The sequence below is a fragment of the Mus pahari genome, chromosome 3 (genome assembly GCF_900095145.1).
Source record: "Mus pahari chromosome 3, PAHARI_EIJ_v1.1, whole genome shotgun sequence".
In the NCBI taxonomy this organism is placed as follows: Eukaryota; Metazoa; Chordata; class Mammalia; order Rodentia; family Muridae; genus Mus; species Mus pahari.
In genome coordinates this window covers 102,508,274-102,528,045 of record NC_034592.1, presented here as the reverse complement: position 1 = coordinate 102,528,045, position 19,772 = coordinate 102,508,274, and the positions used below count along the sequence as shown (strand labels likewise).

General features: G+C 39.2%; 1 protein-coding gene across 2 annotated transcripts in view; it reads right to left on the bottom strand.

Moving 5' to 3' along the window:
- Positions 1-6,895: 6,895 nt before the first annotated feature.
- The window catches only part of Knl1 (kinetochore scaffold 1), a 51,148-nt gene continuing 38,271 nt past the window's right edge, over positions 6,896-19,772 (bottom strand). For both annotated transcript variants that reach the window (XM_029537052.1, XM_021193053.2), the window contains 9 exons: positions 17,676-17,753; positions 17,472-17,511; positions 16,519-16,620; positions 14,096-14,196; positions 10,996-11,064; positions 10,125-10,234; positions 8,929-9,047; positions 8,412-8,534; positions 6,896-7,029 (listed from right to left, as the gene is read on the bottom strand). In XM_029537052.1, coding sequence (XP_029392912.1) covers positions 6,930-7,029; positions 8,412-8,534; positions 8,929-9,047; positions 10,125-10,234; positions 10,996-11,064; positions 14,096-14,196; positions 16,519-16,620; positions 17,472-17,511; positions 17,676-17,753 — 842 coding nt within the window. In that variant the 3' untranslated portion in view covers positions 6,896-6,929. The remainder of the gene's footprint in view (positions 7,030-8,411; positions 8,535-8,928; positions 9,048-10,124; positions 10,235-10,995; positions 11,065-14,095; positions 14,197-16,518; positions 16,621-17,471; positions 17,512-17,675; positions 17,754-19,772) is intronic.

The following is a 19,772-nucleotide window of genomic DNA, read 5'->3' as shown; positions in this document are numbered from 1 at the left end:
AAAAAAAAAAGCCACCATTCTTGATGTATGTTTACTTTGTATTTTGAGAGACACCTTAGATAAATTTCTCTGGATAAATTTCCCAGGGTGACATTTAAACTTTGAATCTAGCTGGGCAGTGACGCAGGCCTTTAATCCCAGCACTTGGGAGGCAGAGACAGGTGGATTTCTGAGTTTGAGGCCAGCCTGGTCTACAAAACCAATAAATAAATAAATAAATAAATAAATAAATAAATAGTGCCCAAAGGGCTGAGTAGTTTTCTTTTGAGACAGGGTTTCTCTGTGTAGCCCTAGCTGTCCTGGAACTCACTCTGTAGGCTAACCTTGAACTCAGAAATTCCCCTCCCTCTGCCTCCCAAGTGCTGGGATTAAAGGCGTGAGGAGCTTTAAAGTGGATAAAATTTGTACTTTATATATATACTATCTTACATCAAAGGATAGATTTCTGGAAATAAGGACAACAAAAACATGGTTTGGTTTGGTTTAAAAATACATTGTGTGTGTGTGTGAGTATATGGGTTTTCACAAGTAGAGGGCAGAAGACAACTTGAAGGTCAGTCATCTTCCACCACGTGTGGAAGTTGAAGATTCAACTCAGTTTGCTCAGGTTGCCAGACTTGGTGGGAGCTGCCATCTCCTCCATGAAACTTTAGAAAGAAACAAACTGATTTAATAGATAGCAGGTAAATAATGAATTGCTCCTGGAAATTAGAATTGTAATCTGGGCAAATCTTAGCTTAGAACCTTAAGAGGCAAAGGACACCAGTGGCTGTCAAACAAAAAAAGTTTTATTCCTTTTCAGGTAAATTGAGATAGAAAGTGGGAGAAGAAGCAAATACCCCAAAACCCAAAAACTTGTTTTGCGTTCTTACCACTTTTCGGATCTTTCCACTTCTTCAGAGGCCCAGCAGCATGGGTGTTGGCTTTAGGTCAATTAGTGCAACCCATACATTCCAAAATGCTTAAACTAGTCTGAGTACTTTTCTTCAAAAACCAAAAACCTAAGAACTGGGAAAAAAGATGAACTAGACTTCTAGCAGAGAAGCAACGATTCTTGAAAATATAACTGTAATTGGAAAAATATTGAAGGATACATACAATCTTAGTGATGTCTGTTCTTTTTTAATGGGTATATTTAGCCCAGGCTGACCTCAAATTTACATTGTAGGTAAAGATACTTGGAACTTGGATCCTCTGAGTGCTGGGACTACTGGAACTTACCACTATGACTGGTATATGTAGTACTGAGCATAAAACTCCGGGTTCATGAACTAGGCAAGCATTCAACTGATCCACATCCACAACCCAATGACCTGACGTCCCAGGGAAGCAAGCTCAATCAGATTTGAATCAGCAGGAATGTAATCTTCTCTCTGAACTTTATTTTATTTTGCTTTTTAAAGGCTGGCTCAGTATGTAGCCCAGGGAACAATCCTCTCTGCTTAGCCTCCTGAATGCTGGGATGAACAGGTATGTGATAGCATACCCACCCAGCCAATATATCTGCAAAATCTCTATGGCTAAACAGAGTACCATTGTTCTACAAACTGAAATGATACAAGAACTAACAAATTAGTATATGATAATCAAGGCATCACCAATCAACAGTGGTAAAATATTTTATTAAATGGTGCTAGGATAGCTGTGTAGCTAGCCATCTTTTCATTGCTACTGTAACAGGGCCCCAGACCTTAGCACAACTGATATTATCATACAATGAGAACAATAATGATGATTTTTTAAAAAATATTTTATTTATTTATTATATGTAAGTACACTGTAGCTGTCTTCAGACACTCCAGAAGAGGGCATCAGATCTTGTTACAGATGGTTGTGAGCCACCATGTGGTTGCTGGGATTTGAACTCTGGAACTCAGAAGAGCAGTCGGGTGCTCTTACCCACTGAGCCATCTCACCAGCCCCAATAATGATGTTTTTAGGTTGATTCATACAAATTATGGTAGAAAGTGACTTAAATACAGTTTAGATTCACCAAGTTAGGATAGTGGGGTAGTTTTTCCAAAGTTGCTAAACAGAAATGATTAGACACTGAATATAATTCCTACCTGACAGTTTTCATTATTGTTCTTATTGTATGTAGTTAATTGGTATTAGAGAAATTGGACTTTTATTGGACTATAAAGGGGGAGATGTTAGGATAATCTCTTGTGTACAACTGATTTTTTTAAAAAACAACACTTAGCCTCTTAATTTTTTTCAGTAGTAATTCTGTGTCAACACAAGCTACATTTGCTCTCTTAATTTTGTTGACAAGATCCATCCATGTGTTTGCTCATATCACAATTTGTGAATAGGGAGTAGCTGGCGGTAGCTATGGCCTGGAAGAACTTGACAAGGCGTCTGAATGACAATAAAATGTATAATCACTGTGGTTATAGGTTTGAGAGTATTTTTTAAAAGATAGTCTCATATAACCCAAACTTGATCTATTGCCAAGAATGGTTTTAGTTTAGCTGGGTGGTGGTGGCGCATGCCTCTAATCCTAGCACTCGGGAGGCAGAGGCAAGTGGATTTCTGAGTTCGAGGCCGGCCTGGTCTACAAAGTGAGTTCCAGGACAGCCAGGGCTATACAGAGAAACCCTATCTCGAAACCTCCCCCCCCCCAAAAGAATGGCTTCTGTTTGATATCCTTGCCTCTGCTTCATGAGTGGTGGGGTTACAGATGTACACCACATTAAGTTTAGGCAGATGCTTAGGATCAAACCCGGGACTTTGTGTATGCTAGATGAACACTCTCCTGAATTAAATCCCCAGCCTCTGTTTTTGAGATATGATCTCCTGTAGCCCAGGCTGGCCTTTGACTTCGTGTGTGGTAGATGTAGACTCTGGGCAAGCTCTCAAAGCAGTTGCTGGCTCCTTCTTCTTGCCCCAACCTACCGCTATCCATAAGATGCCTCAACATGAGCTGTTAAAATGCCAGTACCGCCGGGTGTGGTGGCACACGCCTTTAATCCCAGCACTCAGGAGGCAGAGGCAGGTGGATTTCTGAGTTCGAGTCCAACATGGTCTACAAAGTGAGTTCCAGGACAGCCAGGGCTATACAGAGAAACCCTGTCTCGAAAAACAAACAAACAAAATAAATAAAATAAAATGCCAGTACCTGCCAAACTGCCATGTCTCACCCTGATACTGTCATGAGTAGCTTTCCACAGTGGCAACACATCCTTTCCCAATTCTGCCTGCTACTATCTAGAGGTGCAGTCATAGGAGCTGTCCATGGAGGTGACACCTTTCCTGCCTCAGCCTATGAACTTCATGAATTAGCACCACAGGAGCTGTCCACGGTGGCAATGCCTCCTCCCCAGTGTTTCTGAGTAGCTCCACAGAGGTAGCCAAAGCCACCTGCAGCTGGGAAGGACTTCCATACCTAACCCATGAGCCTGATGCAGGAAAAAGAGGGTTAAAAAAAAGCCACCAATCCTTGAGCAAGAAAACCTACCAATCTCAGTGCTTCCCATAAAAACCCACCAAACCATGAACAGGTAAACCCACCCATCCCTGAGCTTCCCAAGCCCAGGACTTGAAGTCTCACCAACTGTCAGATCAAAATCTCTGCCCTGAAAGCCCCACCCACTATGAAATCCTATATAAGCTGCCCCCAACCCCCTTGTCCAGTGCCCTTCTATCTTCTCCCAGGAGCAGAGGCAACCATTCCTGGATTCATTCCTTCCCTCCCTGGACCCTCCAGTAAATCTTTTTTTTTTTTTTAAAGATTTATTAATTTATTATGTGTTAGTATATTGTAGCTGTCTTCAGACACTCCAGAAGGGGGCGTCAGATCTTGTTAGGGATGGTTATGAGCCACCATGTGGTTGCTGGGATTTGAACTCTGGACCTTCAGAAGAGCAATCGGGTGCTCTTACCCACTGAGCCATCTCACCAGCCCCTCCAGTAAATCTTTTATGGTATTGGCTGTCTGGTGTAACGCTCTCATGGGAAGAAGCCAAGAAGCACAAAGTAATGTAGCAGGGCTAAGGCTCCCGAGCTACTTAGCTGGGGATACCCTCCCATGGGGGCTGCTAGCATATTTTCTCTTTTCTTTTTGGTAATACTGAAGGTTAATTAAGCATAGGTGTTGTGTGTGTGCGCCTGCTAGGTAATGCTCTACCACAGTCCTCATTTTACCTTTTAATATTGAGTCTCACTAAGTTGCCCAGGCTGGTCCAAAAGTGACTTTTGTAGTTCAGATTAGCCTTAAACATACAACACATCTTTTTTAGTATCCCAAACAATTAGAATTACAGATCTGTACCACCAGCCCCCTTCTACAAAATATATGTTTTTGTTTGAATTTTTGGGGACAGGGTTTCTCTGTATAGCTCTAGCTACCCTGGAACGGCTCTGTAGCCCGGGCTCGTCTCTTGAATTCAGAGGTCCACCTGTCTCTGCCTCCTGAATGCTAGGATTAGAGATCTCATTTTTATTTCATGTGTATGGGTGTTTTAGCCAGTGTAGGCATGTGTGCCTTGTGCGAGCCCAGTGCTCATGGAGGCTGGAAAAGGTATCGCATGAGCTAGAACTGTAGTTATAGACAGTTATGAGCTATCACGTGGGAATTGGGAACTAACTCTACAAAAGCAGCAAGTGTTTTTTTTCTTCTCCTCTCCAAGACAGGGTTTCTCTGTGTAGCCCTGGATGTCCTGGACCTCACTCTGTAGACCAGGCCAGCATTGAACTGAGGGATTCATCGGCCTCTGTTTCCTGAGATGAACGCTGGATTAAAGCTGCTAGGCACAGCAGGTACTAATTGTTAAGTCACCTCTCCAGCCCCCACTACAGAATACTCTTTTTTTTTTTTGGTTTTTTTTCGAGACAGGGTTTCTCTGTATAGCCCTGGCTGTCCTGGAACTCACTTTGTAGACCAGGATGGCCTCGAACTCAGAAATCCGCCTGCCTCTGCCTCCCGAGTGCTGGGATTAAAGGCGTGCGCCACCACGTCCGGCCAGAATACTCTTAATAGAAATACTAATTATAAAGGATTACAAGTAATCAATGTACTTTAATAATGAAAAAATTCCTTTAAAATGAAAAAAAGAAAAACCTAGAAAATATGAAATTTTCCAAAACTGTAAATATTGAAAAATACAAACATCTATATAAACATAATTACATTATCCAAAGCCAAAAAAACAGACACCATCATTATAAGAAAAATTCTTGGAGCAGTTTTTTCAAGTTTAAAGAAAAAAATAAAAGAAAACCTCTAATTTTTAGATATACAGGAAAAAGGATGAATTAAATTTTATAGGAAACAAACCATACTGATGACTTTACAAGCGATTTGGCTTAATTTCTAAGTCAAAAGAGTTTTGTGTTGACTTTTGAAAGCCATTAGAGTATGCAACCTTTTGATGTATAGACCATAAGTAAAAACTTTCAAAAAAATAACATAAAAGCATTTGTGGGACTAAAAGGACTTTTCCATGACATAAAAGTAAAAATTTAAGATAAATTAATTTTAAGATATAAACACAGTTTAGAATTAAATATAAAAGAAACAAGAGTTACCATGATTAGGGGTTGACTAGCATGTGGGGGAAAGTCCTTTCACATTTGTCTACCTCAGAGACAACACTGTTAATTTATTAAACAATCTATAAATTGTTCTTGTATATGAGTAAAAGTGTGGTTTCAGAAAGCAATAGTTTAGAATGATTGTGAGAAACTACTGTAGCAATGTGATATTGTTTAAATTTCGTTATTGAAAATCTTGCTGTAAAGCATTCTTTATAGATAAGGAAATGACCTATACCGAAGGCAAATTATTTCATTACCACATATATTACAAATACAAAATATTCATGTATTTACATAATATATCAGGCCAAAATGAATGATCTTTTCCTAGAAAGAGTATACATTAGAAATAAAAAGAATATACATTAGAAAGAGAAAACATTAATAAACATTGTAAAGAAAATACCAAGACTCTCAAGAGAAGATGGCAACAATTCCAATAGCTGAGTGTTTTTTTTTACAACAGCATTTCTGAAATGGAGATGGATGAATAATTTGAGAATAGATATATTCTGTTAGTTTTATTGAGACAAATCTCACTTGCTATGTTGACTACACTGGTCTTGAAGTCATAAGATCATGTGGTCTTCCTGTTTCAGTCATCTGAGTATCTACAGCCATAGATATGTACTACCAGAACCTGATAGAAGTGTTTCTACTCTAGACATAGCTGCTAGGCAAAACCCATAAATACACAGCTCTAGATAAGAGGAAATGATTAGCTAGGCAGTGGTAACGAACACTTTTAGGCGGAGGTAGGCAGATTTCTGAATTTGAGCCCAGTGAGTGAGTTCCAGGACAGCCAGGGCTACACAGAGAACCCTGGCTCAAAAACAAACAAACAAACAAACAAACAAAAAAACAAACCCAAAAAGAGGAAATGATTAATCTTTGTGTCCTACCTCCTTATAAATGTTACCCTTTAGAGTTTGTATTAAGGCAAGAGCACAACTTTAGACTTTTTTAAAAAATGGGGCTGTATACACATAAGAGAAGTGTTCTATTAACAAGCTACTTTAGGAAAAATTTCTCACATGTTTGATCATTTCATCTTGGGTATAAGGATAATAGCAAGCAGATAACACGATATTTGAGACCTCATCATTTTCAACTAGGTATTTTAAAACTAATGATACAAATTAACTATGACATCATCAGGAGGAATTTTGCTACTTTTATATGATGTTAAGACAAAAGATAAATATCAATATTGACCCTGATATATCATTGAAGTATTCTGTTTTTCAACCAGGTCTCCTAGACACCCCAGGCTAGCGTTGACCTTCTCTCACCGGAATCCTGAGATTCCAAGAGTTTGCCTCTATGCCTGGGTAAATGGATTCTTTTCTTTGTTGTTATAGCTGTGATCTGTGGGTCTTACAACAGAACTTTCAGTCCTTAAGTAGATCTTGGTAAATTTGCTTGACTACATTCTTCAGGTAGTTTTCCTCTAAGGGCACTTTAGAGATAACGGCAGCAACTTCATCATGGCTAGAAAAGACAAAAGGGTATTTTTTATTACTTTCCCTGAAAAACTTATACCTCTCTCCACTTCAGGCTACTCATGACCTTGGATACTATCTCTTAAGTTCTTAGGCAGCACAAATGTATATTTCTGGAAATAAGCAGAACTTTACTTGAAACTGTATTCTAAAATAAGGCTGAATAACCAATTCTATATATAAAATTGTAAAGTATCCTGATATAGTTGTTTTATTGCTGTTGTTTGCCTATAGGGCTAGAGATTAAACATAGGCCTTTGTACATGCTAGGCAAGCATTCTACCACTTGGCTATATCCCCAATACCCCTAATTGCTTAAAAAAAAAAAAAAAAAAGATTTTGTTTTTAATTATGTGTATATAGGAATGGGTACATGTGCCGGCAGGTGATGGAGCCATCCAGAAGAAGGCAGTGACTCCTCTGGAGTTAGGTTACAGTTGGTTGTAGGCAGGTGTACTCTTCTCATAGGGTGTCTGTTCTAATGTGTCATGACTATGTGAGTGCTTGGAACTAAACCCAAGACTCCTGGAAGAACAGCAAGCACTCTCAATTACTGAGCCATCTCTCTAGCCCCTTCCATAATCCCCACTTTGTTTCTGTGTTTGTGCATGCATGCACATGTGTGTTCATGTGTATGTGGGTGTCTACCAGAGGTAGACAAACTGTTTTCCTCATTTGCTCTCCAACTTATTTTTTGAGACAGGTCTTTCACTGATTGGCTAGACTGGCTGGCTAGTGATTCTCGGATTCTTGCTATCTCTGCCCTTCCTGGAACTGGGGTTATGGGTGTGTATCACCTCACCCTGATTTTACCTGTGTGCTAGGGATGGGATCACAGGTCTTCATGCTTGTGTGGCAGGCTCTTTACCAACTGAGCCATCTGGTCTCCAGCTACAAAATCCTAAACTGTTGTTTGCTAAAGAATTAATGAAGGACAGCTTCTAATATGTCACAGTATCATCAAAAAAGTTATAAAGTAGATCATGGTCTAATGGGGATGAGCTTGAACTTCTGATCCTGCTCCCTCCTCCTCTCAAGTCGCTGGGATTACAGATGAGCAGCACCCTATGCTCCATCTATATGGTAGTGAGAATGCAACCCAAGCCTTTATGCATGCTACCAACTGAGTTACATCTCCAGTTCCATTTACAGAGAAGTGTTGAAAAACCGAAGCCATCATAAAATATGGAACTCCAGCATACACTGGAGACAGTAATAAGACCACTGACGTTAAAAGAACAAACACTGGAAAAGGAAGTAAAAAAGAAGTGTCACATTTGCAGTGTATTTACTGACACTTTCGAGGTCCTTAGGAATGAAATAAGAATACAAAAGTAGCTAGAACTCTTATTGGGCTGAATGTTTACTTACCCAGTCTTCCCAAGGTGATTTTGAATGGTGAACGGTAGTGGGACCAAGGGATAATGGGCCGAGGGAGACAAAGTTATCTCAAACTTTGCAAATGCTACAGAACTGGAGAATAAAAGCCTCAATCTATAAAAGACAGACACAATTAAAAACATTTTTCTTTTATACTTTCATAAGAAACTTAGGTGGCTATAATTTCTTATCCTTATCAAATAGAAAAGGTTAAACATCTGGTGCAAGACATTAATTGTAATAGTTACTTGCTCAGGAGAGGGAGAGATTGCACAAGTAAGCACGTTCACAGTAGGGGTGGAGGTAAGCATACTGGGAACAGATCCTCAGGCACCTTCAACCTTTTGTTTGAGACGGTCTCTCAATGGGTAGTGATGTCATCACTCCTACTAATATTGACTACAGACTTCTAGCCTCCAGAACATTAAGTCAATTATGTTTCTGCTATTCAAGCCATTCAACTTATAATACCTTACTAAAACAGATCCAGGGAACTGAATATACTCACTCAGTATTATTCACATTTATATGCATTAGGCTATAATTTGGCCCCCATCGCTTTAAAAATTCGATCTCCTCTCCAAGAAGCCTACAATGGTTCACTACCAGTGAGAGTTCTTGAAGCATCTAGAAAAAATAAACAGACAGACTTTGTAAGTAGAAGAGAGAGAGAGAGAGAGAGAGAGAGAGAGAGAGAGAGAGAGAGAGAGTGTGTATGTATAAAGATCATACTGAAATGTTTATTTTGGGGTTTAGGGATGTAGCTCAGTTAGTTCAGGTTCACTGGCTGGGGAGATGGCTCAGTAGTTAAGAGAACTGGCTGCATTTTCTGGGGATCTGGGTTCGAATCCTACATCTACACGATAGCCCACAATCATCTGTAACTCCAGTTTAAGAGGACTCTGATGCCCTCTTCTGGCACCCTCAGGCAATGCACACATTTGGCTCAGACATATATTCAGGAAAAACACCTATATACATAAAATTAAAAATAAAACTTAAAAAAAAAAGTCGGGATTAGAGGGATGGCTCAGCAGTTAAGAAAGAGCTCTTCTAGAGGTCCTGAGTTCAATTCCCAGCAACCAAACAGTGGCTCACAACCATTTGTAATGGGATCTGATACGCTCTTCTTAACAGAAGACTGCTTAAAAACAGCTCCAGTATACTCATGAAATAAATAATTCTTTCAAAAAAAAAAAAAAAAAAAAAAAAAAAGAAAAGAAAAGAAAAAAAAGGGTCTGGGCCTACTATGCACAAAGCCTAGGGTTTGATTCCCGTCCAGCACTGCACACATCAGGTACAGTAGTACATATCTGTAATCCCAGCACTGGGATATAGAAGGCAAGTAGATCTAAAGTTCATGGTTAACCTTGGCTACGTAAGTCAAACAAGGCTACAAAGACACAGTCTCAAAACAAAACTAAAGGACAACAACAACAGCACTCAAATTATTTTGAATGTGAACTGAAAAATTAAATAAAATGGGCAGTGGTAGCATATGCATTTAATCTCAGTGTTCAAGACACACGCACACATGCATGCACACAAAGAAAACCTTTTGAGGTTTAGTGGCTTTTATAATCCCCAAAATGTGGGCAACCAAATATAAATAATTTCAAGGGATTATTGTACACGTAGAATTTCAATTCTGCTATTTGTGACTAGTAGTATAAGATTTCCTTGAAAAGCCTCACTTGACTTTACCTGGGGTACCTGATGCTGTGCTGTGCATTTCTTCTTCCAGGATTCCTGTTCCTCAATGTACTGAAAAATAAGCTTATGAACTAAAAGGGAGGAAGGAGGAGCTTTATCTTCTGAATAAAGGAAAAAATGAAAATAAGGGTATTATTTGTTAATCATTTTAATAAGGTATGAATATAACATTATATAAGCTAGAAACATTATCAAACTAGATGCATATTTTTAATTTTTAATTTTTAGACATGAACATAACATGTGGAGCTATATAAGCCCAAGCATATGTAACAGGTTTTGGTGAGAGCATACATTTTAACAGAGGTCATACATTTTCTGAGTTCAAAGCTAGGCTTTCTTTACTATCTGTAATTATAAGCACAGCATTTAATTTTTCTGATCTATAGTTTCCTAATTGGTAAAACAGAAAATAATATCTATTTATAGCACTGATATAAGTAATATACATATATGGTACAGAGACTAAGTACCCATAGTGCCAATTTCAAATATAAACATATTATTAATCATTATTCAATATCTAGGAGTAATATAATCATTTTTTTAAAATCTACTCAGGGGCTGGAGAGATGGCTCAGTGGTTAAGAGCACTGACTGCTCTTCCAGAGGTCCTGAGTTCAATTCCCAGCAACCACATGGTGGCTTCACAACCATCTGTAAAGGGATCTGATGCCCTCTTCTGGTGTGTCTGAAGACAGTGACAAAGTACTCACATATATAAAACAAATAAATCTTTAAAAAACTCTACTCAGAATTTAGAATACTATACAGGTAGTTTTATCTTAAAACACATTTTAAGGACATTATTATACCTATAAATTACCAACAAAATTTAGAGGTTTAAATATTTAGAACTTACCATCTAACAGAGACTGAAAACTGAGCTCATTAATCTTCCTGCAAGCCTTGTCCAAAAAAGTGAGACCAACTAAAAAAAAAAAAAAAACAACAGAAAAGGAGATTTTTTTCTCTTCTCCTGCTGGCATTAAAATCATGTGTAGCTGGGGATAGCCCTGGAGTTTAGATTCTCTTGTCCTAACTTAATCTCCTGAATTATAGGCATATATTATCATACCTGGTTTATGCGGTGCTGGGGACTGAACCAAAGACGTTCATGAATGCTAGGCATGTATTCTGCTAACTGAACTATATCCTTCCTAGTCATAAATATTTTTTCCTACTTTAGAATTCTATTGAAGGGCTGGCGAGATGGCTCAGTGGGTAAGAGCACCCGACTGCTCTTCGGAAGGTCCGAAGTTCAAATCCCAGCAACCACATGGTGGCTCACAACCATCCTTAACAAGATCTGATGCCCTCTTCTGGAGTGTCTGAAGACAGCTACAGTGTACTTACATATAATAAAAAAATAAATCTAAAAAAAAAAAAAAAAAAAAGAATTCTACTGAAGGTTTATTTTTGAATCACATTATTCTCTGTATATGGTAAAGATCCCGATATCATTCAATTATATTGGTTCAGTAGGCCCTTGAAAGAAATTAAAGTGTAAAACATATGTATATTTATTTATTCTTAACACCCCCCCCCTTTATTTTTCTTTTTTTGAGACAGGGTTTCTGTGTATAACAGAGCCGTTCTGTCCTGGGACTAACTCTGTAGACCAGACTGGCCTAAAACTCACAGAGATCTGCCTGTCACTGCCTCCTGAGTGCTGGGATTAAAGAAGGCGTGTGCATCCTCATGCTTAGGTTTGTTTTTTGTTTTTTTAATTTTAAAAGAAATTTTAAGGGTGTATCTTAGCTCCTCCTCTTCCTCCTCCTACTCCTCCACCTCCTCTTCCTCCTCCTTCTTTTTGAGGCAGGTTTTTTCTATGTACTTATGGCTGTCTTGAACTTGTATAGCAGGCTGGCCTTGAACTCAGAGATCATCTGCTATAGCCTCTTGATTGCTAGGATTAAAGGCATATGCTACCGTGTCTGCTTTCAGGCTTGGGCACATCAAAACCAATTTACGACCCAGGCTTGGTGGTACATGTCATTAATCCCAGCACTTAGAATGTAGTCAGGCAAATCTAAGTCTGAGGCTAGCCCGGTCTACGTAATGAGTCTTATTAGCACAGCTATGGGTAAACAGAGAACCTATCTTAATAAACTAAGTACATAGAACCCCCCCTCCAAAAAAAAAAAAAACCAAAAACAACCCAAAAACAGGGGGAAATTATGGAAGATAAAGTCAACTCCTACAACAGGGAGGAGAAAAAGCAAAGCCAACACTATCTGGCTCCTGGGTTACATGAGTACACAGAGAATGTATTTTATAACTGAAAAATATCACGAACTCCCTCGATTAAATTAATTTCAGAGAAAACATTTTTTTTTTCCCAAGAATCAAACAGGTACAAGGCACACATCAACTGCATTCAGGAGGCAAAGGCAGGTAGATCTCTGAATTTGAGGCCAGCTAAGTATACATTCCGAGTCCTTGTCTCAAACAAATAAAACATCAAGTAAAGCCACATGAAGACAGTGGGACCAACTTCTCCATGTCTACTAGGTGTAAGTTACTTCTTGCTTTTCAAAATCCAAGTCTTGTCTTTCGGATGAACATGTTATTAAATTCTTGCTGTGTCCTAGGTACTACAGATAGCAGGAAGAAGAGAGCTGTGAGGTGGAGAGAGATGCCTTAGTTTGGTGCCCAGCACATCAGGCTCACAACCTCTTGCAATTCCCAGCTTCAAGGGATCCAACAGGTTCTCCTGTCCCTGTGGGTGCCCACATACACATACATACACACAGATGCTGAAAAACATAGACATATTAAGAGTAAAACTTAAAGGGGCTGGAGAGATGGCTCAGCAGTAAGAGCACCGACTGCTCTTCCAGAGGTCTTGAGTTCAAATCCCAGCACCCATATGGCTCACAACCATCTGTAATGAGATCTGACACCCTCTTCTGGAGTGTCTGAAGACAACTACAGTGAACTTACATATAATAAATAAATAAATCTTAAAAAAAAAAAAAGAATAAAAGCCATTCAAGTAAATTCTCTAACAGAATACACACACACACACACAAAACACGAGGGAGAAAACATTATTTGGATAGAGATAATTTCATTATCTAAAAGAACTCAAAACCAGCTGTCTTTTTATTCTTATTGTTTGTTGTCTTCAGAGACAGGGTCTCACCAGGTAGAAGATGATCCTGTCCAGCCATGCCACCATGTTCCATTCTACTATATTCTTTGTTCTATAATATATAATTCTTTCATAGTGAGATAGCAGTAAAGCATAAACTTAGCATGTAGGAGTTCCTGGCTCTGATCTCTAGCAAACTTCCCCAAACTATTATTTATTTATTTATTAATGGTTTTTCGAGACAGGGTTTCTCTGTATAGCTCTGGCTGTCCTGGAACTCACTTTGTAGACCAGGCTGGCCTCGAACTCAGAAATCCGACTGCCTCTGCCTCCCGAGTGTGCCACCACGCCCGGCTATTATTATTATTATTGTTAAAGATTTATTTATTGGGCTGGTGAGATGGCTCAGTGGGTAAGAGCACCCGACTGCTCTTCCGAAGGTCCAGAGTTCAAATCCCAGCAACCACATGGTGGCTCATAACCATCCGTAACAAGATCTGACTTCCGCTTCTAGAGTGTCTGAAGACAGTTACAGTGTACTTACATATAATAAAAAAAAAAAAAAAAAAAAGATTTATTTATTATTATACATAAGTACACTGTAGCTGTCTTCAGACACCAGAAGAGGGCATCAGACTTCATTACAGGTGGTTGTGAGCCACCATGTTGTTGCTGGGATTTAAACTCAGGACCTTTGGATCTCGCCAGCCCCTCAAACTATTATTATTAAAGTAGCTTATTCTTCTGAGATTCTCAGCAGTATTGTCATTTTGTTAAAAGTTCCTATTATAATAAAACGTAGGCTTTATCTTTAGAGAGCAGTCAGTTACTTTTCTGTAGAGATCATTTTAGCTTTGCTACTTACCTAGAGGCTCTCCAAAGGTGATGGTGAGTTCTATTGAATCATAAACAAAGGTAAATACAGCTTGATCATCACTCCATTCAATGACATCCCATTCAGAAAAACTAGAGAAGGACAAACAAGAACAAGTAAGTCTACCCTTCCTTCCTTTCTTTCCAATGCTGAGGGTTCAATCAAAGAAATTACTAGCCCAAATGAAGAATTTGTGATATCATTCATATAGTACCAATAGGGGGCTACTGTTTTTGTTCTCCACTGGATTGGGAAATAATATTTCTTCTTCTTCTTTTTTTGTTTTTATGATATATTTATTTTATTATAGGTAAGTACACTGTAGTTGTCTTCAGACACACCAGAAGAGGGCGTCAGATCTTGTTATGGATGGTTGTGAACCACCATGTGGTTGCTGGGATTTGAACTCGGGACCTTTGGAAGAGCAGTCAGTGCTCTTAACCACTGAGCCATCTCACCAGCCCCGGGGAAATGATATTTTTATTTAAATAATTTGAATGGACAAGTTGGAAGAACGATACAAATTTTCAGTCCTAGCCCGTGAGAGGCTGAAGCAGGTAGATCTCCGTGAGTTTTAGGTTGGCCTGTGTTACACAGTGAGATGGTATCTCAAAACATGATACAACAACTTTGGCAACACATATACTAAAATAGGCACATATAGTAAAATAAGAACAAATTAACCCTTGTATAAAGATAACACAAAAATTTGTGAAATACTGCGTGCACACACACACACACACACACACACACACACACACACACACACACACACACAGATTGATCACCAATGGAAGCTTTATCACCAATAGATACCTTTTGAGGACATACAACATAAACAAAATCCTGATTACACAGTCTTGTGCTTTTTGTTTGCATGGTTTGTTTGTGGATTTTTTTTTTTTTTTTTTTTTGAGTCAAGTCTAACTGTGTATTCTGGTTAAATGAGAACTTGTTATGTAAATGAGGCTGATCAAGAACTTATAATAATTCTCTTGCCTCTGCTTCCCAAGTGCTGTGATTACAGGTATGTTCAACAACACTTGGGTCAATCTTATGTATTTGAAACAACTCAATCTTGGATCATATATTGGAGGGGAAGGGGATCTATTCGATAAAAAGTGTTAAAGAGGGGCTGGAGAGACACTATTGCATATACCAACAAGATTTTGCTGACAGGACCCTGATATAGCTGTCTCCTGGCAAATACAGAAGTGGATTCTCACAGTCATCTCTTGGATGCAACACAGGGTCCCCAATGAAGGAGCTAGAGAAAGTACCCAAGGAGCTGCAGGGGTCTGCAGTCCTATAGGAGAAACAACAATACGAACTAACCAGTACCCCCAGAGCTCGGGTCTCTAGCTGCATATACAGCAAAGGATGGCCTCATTGGCCATCAGTGGGAGGAGAGGCCCTTGGTCTTGTTAAGATTCTAGGCCCCAGTATAAAGGAATGCCAGGGCCAGGAAGTAGGAGTAGGGTAGGTTGGGGAGCAGGGGGAGGGGGGAGGGTATAGGGGATTTTTGGAGAGGAAACTAGGAAAGAGGATAACATTTGAAATGTAAATGAAGAAAACATCTAATTTAAAAAGAAAAAAGAAAAAAAAAGAAAAAAGAAAGAGGGGCTGGGGAGATTGCTCAGTGGTTAAGAGCACTGACTGCTCTTTCAGAGGTCCTGAGTTTAATTCCCAGCAACCACATAGTGGCTCACAACTTCTGCAATGGGATCTGATGCCCTCTTCTGGTGTGTCTAAAGATAGAGACAGTGTACTCTCATATATAAAATAAATAAATAATCCTTTAAAAAAAAGTAATATTAAAAAATTGTTAAAGATATATTTTAAAGAGTATTCATCTTATTTTATGTGTATATGTGTGTGTCTGAGTTTATGTGTGAGGGAGGCTGCTGAGGTAAAAAGGTGGCATTGGATCCCTGAGAACTGGATTATAGGTAGTTGTGAGCTACCAGGTGGGTACTGGAAAATGAATTGGGTCATCTGCAAGATCAGTACACTTAACCACTGAACCGGCTTTCCAGACACAAAAATATTTTTTTTTTTCTCTTTTTTGAGACAGGGTTTCCTGGCTGTCCTGGAACTCACTCTTATGGTCTGGGGAGTTACCTAACATGAGGAGCTTTATTGAAGGGCAGCAGAATAAGGAAGGTGAGAAACACAGCTGGAGGTGTTTAAGGCCATAGCAATTGCTGGGTATTGTGGTGTTGGAATGTGGGTTTTCTTGAGAAGCTGAGGCACTACAATTGCTTGGATCCAGAAATTCTAGGCCAGGATGGGCAACATGGGAAAGCCTAACTTAAAACAACATTAATAATAAACCCCCAAATCCTCCAAAAGTCTATAGCAATAAATAAGGCACAGGATAGACCAGAAACTGAATGCTATCTACTTTTGCTTACCTCAATTGATCCAGTAATTCTTCAGTTTTAGTTGTTTGTTCTTTTATAAATTCTATCTGAGCAAGGGTCTGCGTTTTCTGTGTTTCTACTTCTAAGAACTTCCTGCAAATAAAATCAGGTATTCACAGAAAAACAAAGTATTTGTTAGTGAGTTCAGAATAGTGACAAAATGTTTGGGGGATGGGGGGTTGACTCAGTCCATGAAGTTCCCTGTGAAAGCTTAGGGAGCTGAGTTTGGATCCCTGGCACGCAGTAAAGACAAAGCAAGGGACACAGTGTCTAACAGTGTGGGGACAGACGCTTCAGAGACAGACGGGTCCTGGTGTTCGCTGGCCGGTCAGTCAGGCAACTGGTGAGCTCTGGGTTCATGAGAAGCTCTGTCTTAAAAGCTAAGGTGGAGGTTGGCTATGGTGGTGCACACCTTTGATCCCAGCATTGATGGCAGATCTTTATGGGTTCAAAGCCTATCTCATTTACATATTAACCTTAGATTACAGCAATCTTTATGTCTCAGCCTTCTGACTGCTAAGATTATAAGGAAGTACCAACATACCCAGAGTTCTGTCAACTTAATTCAGTTGACATTACTATCTGTCAAATTAATGTTTGTCAACTCAGATTTTATTGGCTTTGTCATTATTTACATGTTATTTCTTTCTTTTCCTAAATGTATTCATTTTTATTTCATGTGCATTGCTCTGTGTGTGTGTGTGTGTGTGTGTGTGTGTGTGTGTGTGTGAGAGAGAGAGAGAGACAGACAGACAGACAGACAGACAGACAGACAGACAGACAGGGACAGATAGACAGACAGACAGACACTATTTAGCCTGGGCTAGGGCTAGTCTGAAGCTCCCTATGTAGACCAGGTAGACCTAAAATGCACAGGGATCAAAACATATGAGCGACCACATATCTGGCAACTTAATATTTTTAACATCCAACTGTAAGCTGACCTCTGAAGCTCCTCTTCTTCAGTTTTCAGCTGTTCCAGTTCTATAAAAAACAAACAAAACAAGCATAAAAGGACACCAGGAAAAACCTGAAACATAATCACTTCGTTTACTGAAAAAGGTCTGACCTAACCTAATCCCATCTAACATGTGAATGAGCTCAGCAGTGCTTCTCTCTGGGCTTCCCACCTTAACTAAGTCAGTTACCTTTCTCTGCATCTCTCACTTCAGAATCCCATTCTTCCATGGCATCATTTTTCTCTTCATTCTCCAAATTCTTAGTTTCTAAGGTAAACATCAAGCATTAGAGATATATTAAATATTAGAGAAATAGATGGTCAAATGAAATATTAGGAATATTTCTCAAATACCCATCCTCTGCCAATAAAGTCCTGAACTATGATTTCAAAGACTTTTGGTATCATATAAGTGAACACTGAGCTATAATGACAGTGACCTCATCTTGTACTTAAAACTATTATTATTATTATTATTATTATTGTTCGTATATGAATGTGTGTGTATGTGTGCATGTGTGTATGTATGTATGTATGTATGTATGTATGTATGTATGTATGTATGTATATGTGAGTGTGGGTGAGCAGTAGAGGTCAGAAGACAACTTTTGGGAGTCATTTCTTTCCTCCTAAGTGGGTTCTTCAGCAAGCTTATGCATCTAGTCCTCTTGATGCTTTTCTAGTACCTTTGAGACATCCTTGTTCAGGCCAGCCATAAACCTGTGGTCTTCCTGCCAAAGGCTCCCAAGTAACTAGGATAACAGGTGTGTCACCATGGCCAGTCTGCCTCATGTTAGCATTGAAAATGTTTTCCTTTTTGAAACTGGGTCTCATATAGTACCAGCTGGACCTACTGAGTAAGCTGACGTTAACTCTTCATCTTCCTGCCCTTACCTTCTAAGGACTGGGATTAAAGTGCCTACTCCAGGCTTGCATTTTACCTCAAAAATATTCCCCCTAACCACACTTTTTGAGATAGGGTTTCACTATGTAGCTCAGGCTGGTTTGGAATTCATCATGTGGACTCTAACTCAACCTCCACAGTGCGTGAAATTACAAATGTACACCATGACAACCAGCTTGCATTTACTTATCTATTCAAATCCAAGCTCATTAGTGCTTAATAAACACATGGTTAACTCACTTCTTATAAGTATATTTAGAGTTCCTTGAGAAGCTGTCCTATGCCTAGCCCTAATAACAAATCTAGCTTTTAGAAGACATTCCCTCCTGTTCACTATTTTACTTTATCTTCAAACACATGTAGTTGGTATGGGTTTTCTGAATGTATTAATTGTGAATTGTTGAATTGTTATTCTTTGTATGTGTATGCATGAACACACATTTATCTGTGTATGTGTTATAAAGAAACTGTTTTACGCTGTAGTTCAGGCTGGCCGCATACTCACAGTAATCCTCCTGCCTCAGCTTTTCAAGTGATGGGATTAGTGATATGAACCATGCCTGGCTTCTCTTCTTTTTCCTTTTACTCCTACTCATCTTTCATATTTTAGCTGTAAAGTATCTTCTGCATAGGTAAGGCTGCTTTGACCTCTTAAGTAGATCAGATTTTGAAAAATTATTTATTTTAAAAGATTTATTTATTTATTATATGTAAGCACACTGTAGCTGTCTTCAGACACTCTGGAAGAGGGCGTCAGATCTTGTTACGGGTGGTTGTGAGCCACCATGTGGTTGCTGGGATTTGAACTCTGGACCTTCAGAAGAGCAGTCGGGTGCTCTTACCCACTGAGCCATCTCACCAGCCCAGTAGATCAGATTTTTATTGAAGTATCTTAGTACCTTATAATATCATCTACAGAATTTACTATGAAATTACTTTTGGGGGAAGGATGATTTGGTGTTTTTGTGTTTTTGAACAAAGGTCTAATGTAACACAGGCTAGTCTCAGACTCCTGATCCTCTTGACTCTATTGCCTACAGAATGAGATGCCACCTGTGTAATACCATACACAGCTTATTTGTTTAGTGTCTACAGTTGCTTCTGGATTAAAAGTTCTGGGGGCTGTAGGATAGATCAGTGGTTAAGAGCACTGACTGTTCTTCCAGAGGTCCTGAGTTCAATTCCTAGGAACCACATGGTGGCTCAAAACCATCTGTAATGGGATCCCATACCCTGTTCTGAAGATAGCTACAGAGTACTCACATACATAAAATAAATAAATAAATTTTTAAAAAAAGTTCCAGCCGGGCAGTGGTGGCACACGCCTTTAATCCCAGCACTTGGAAGGCAGAGGCAGGCGGATTTCTGAGTTCGAGGCCAGCC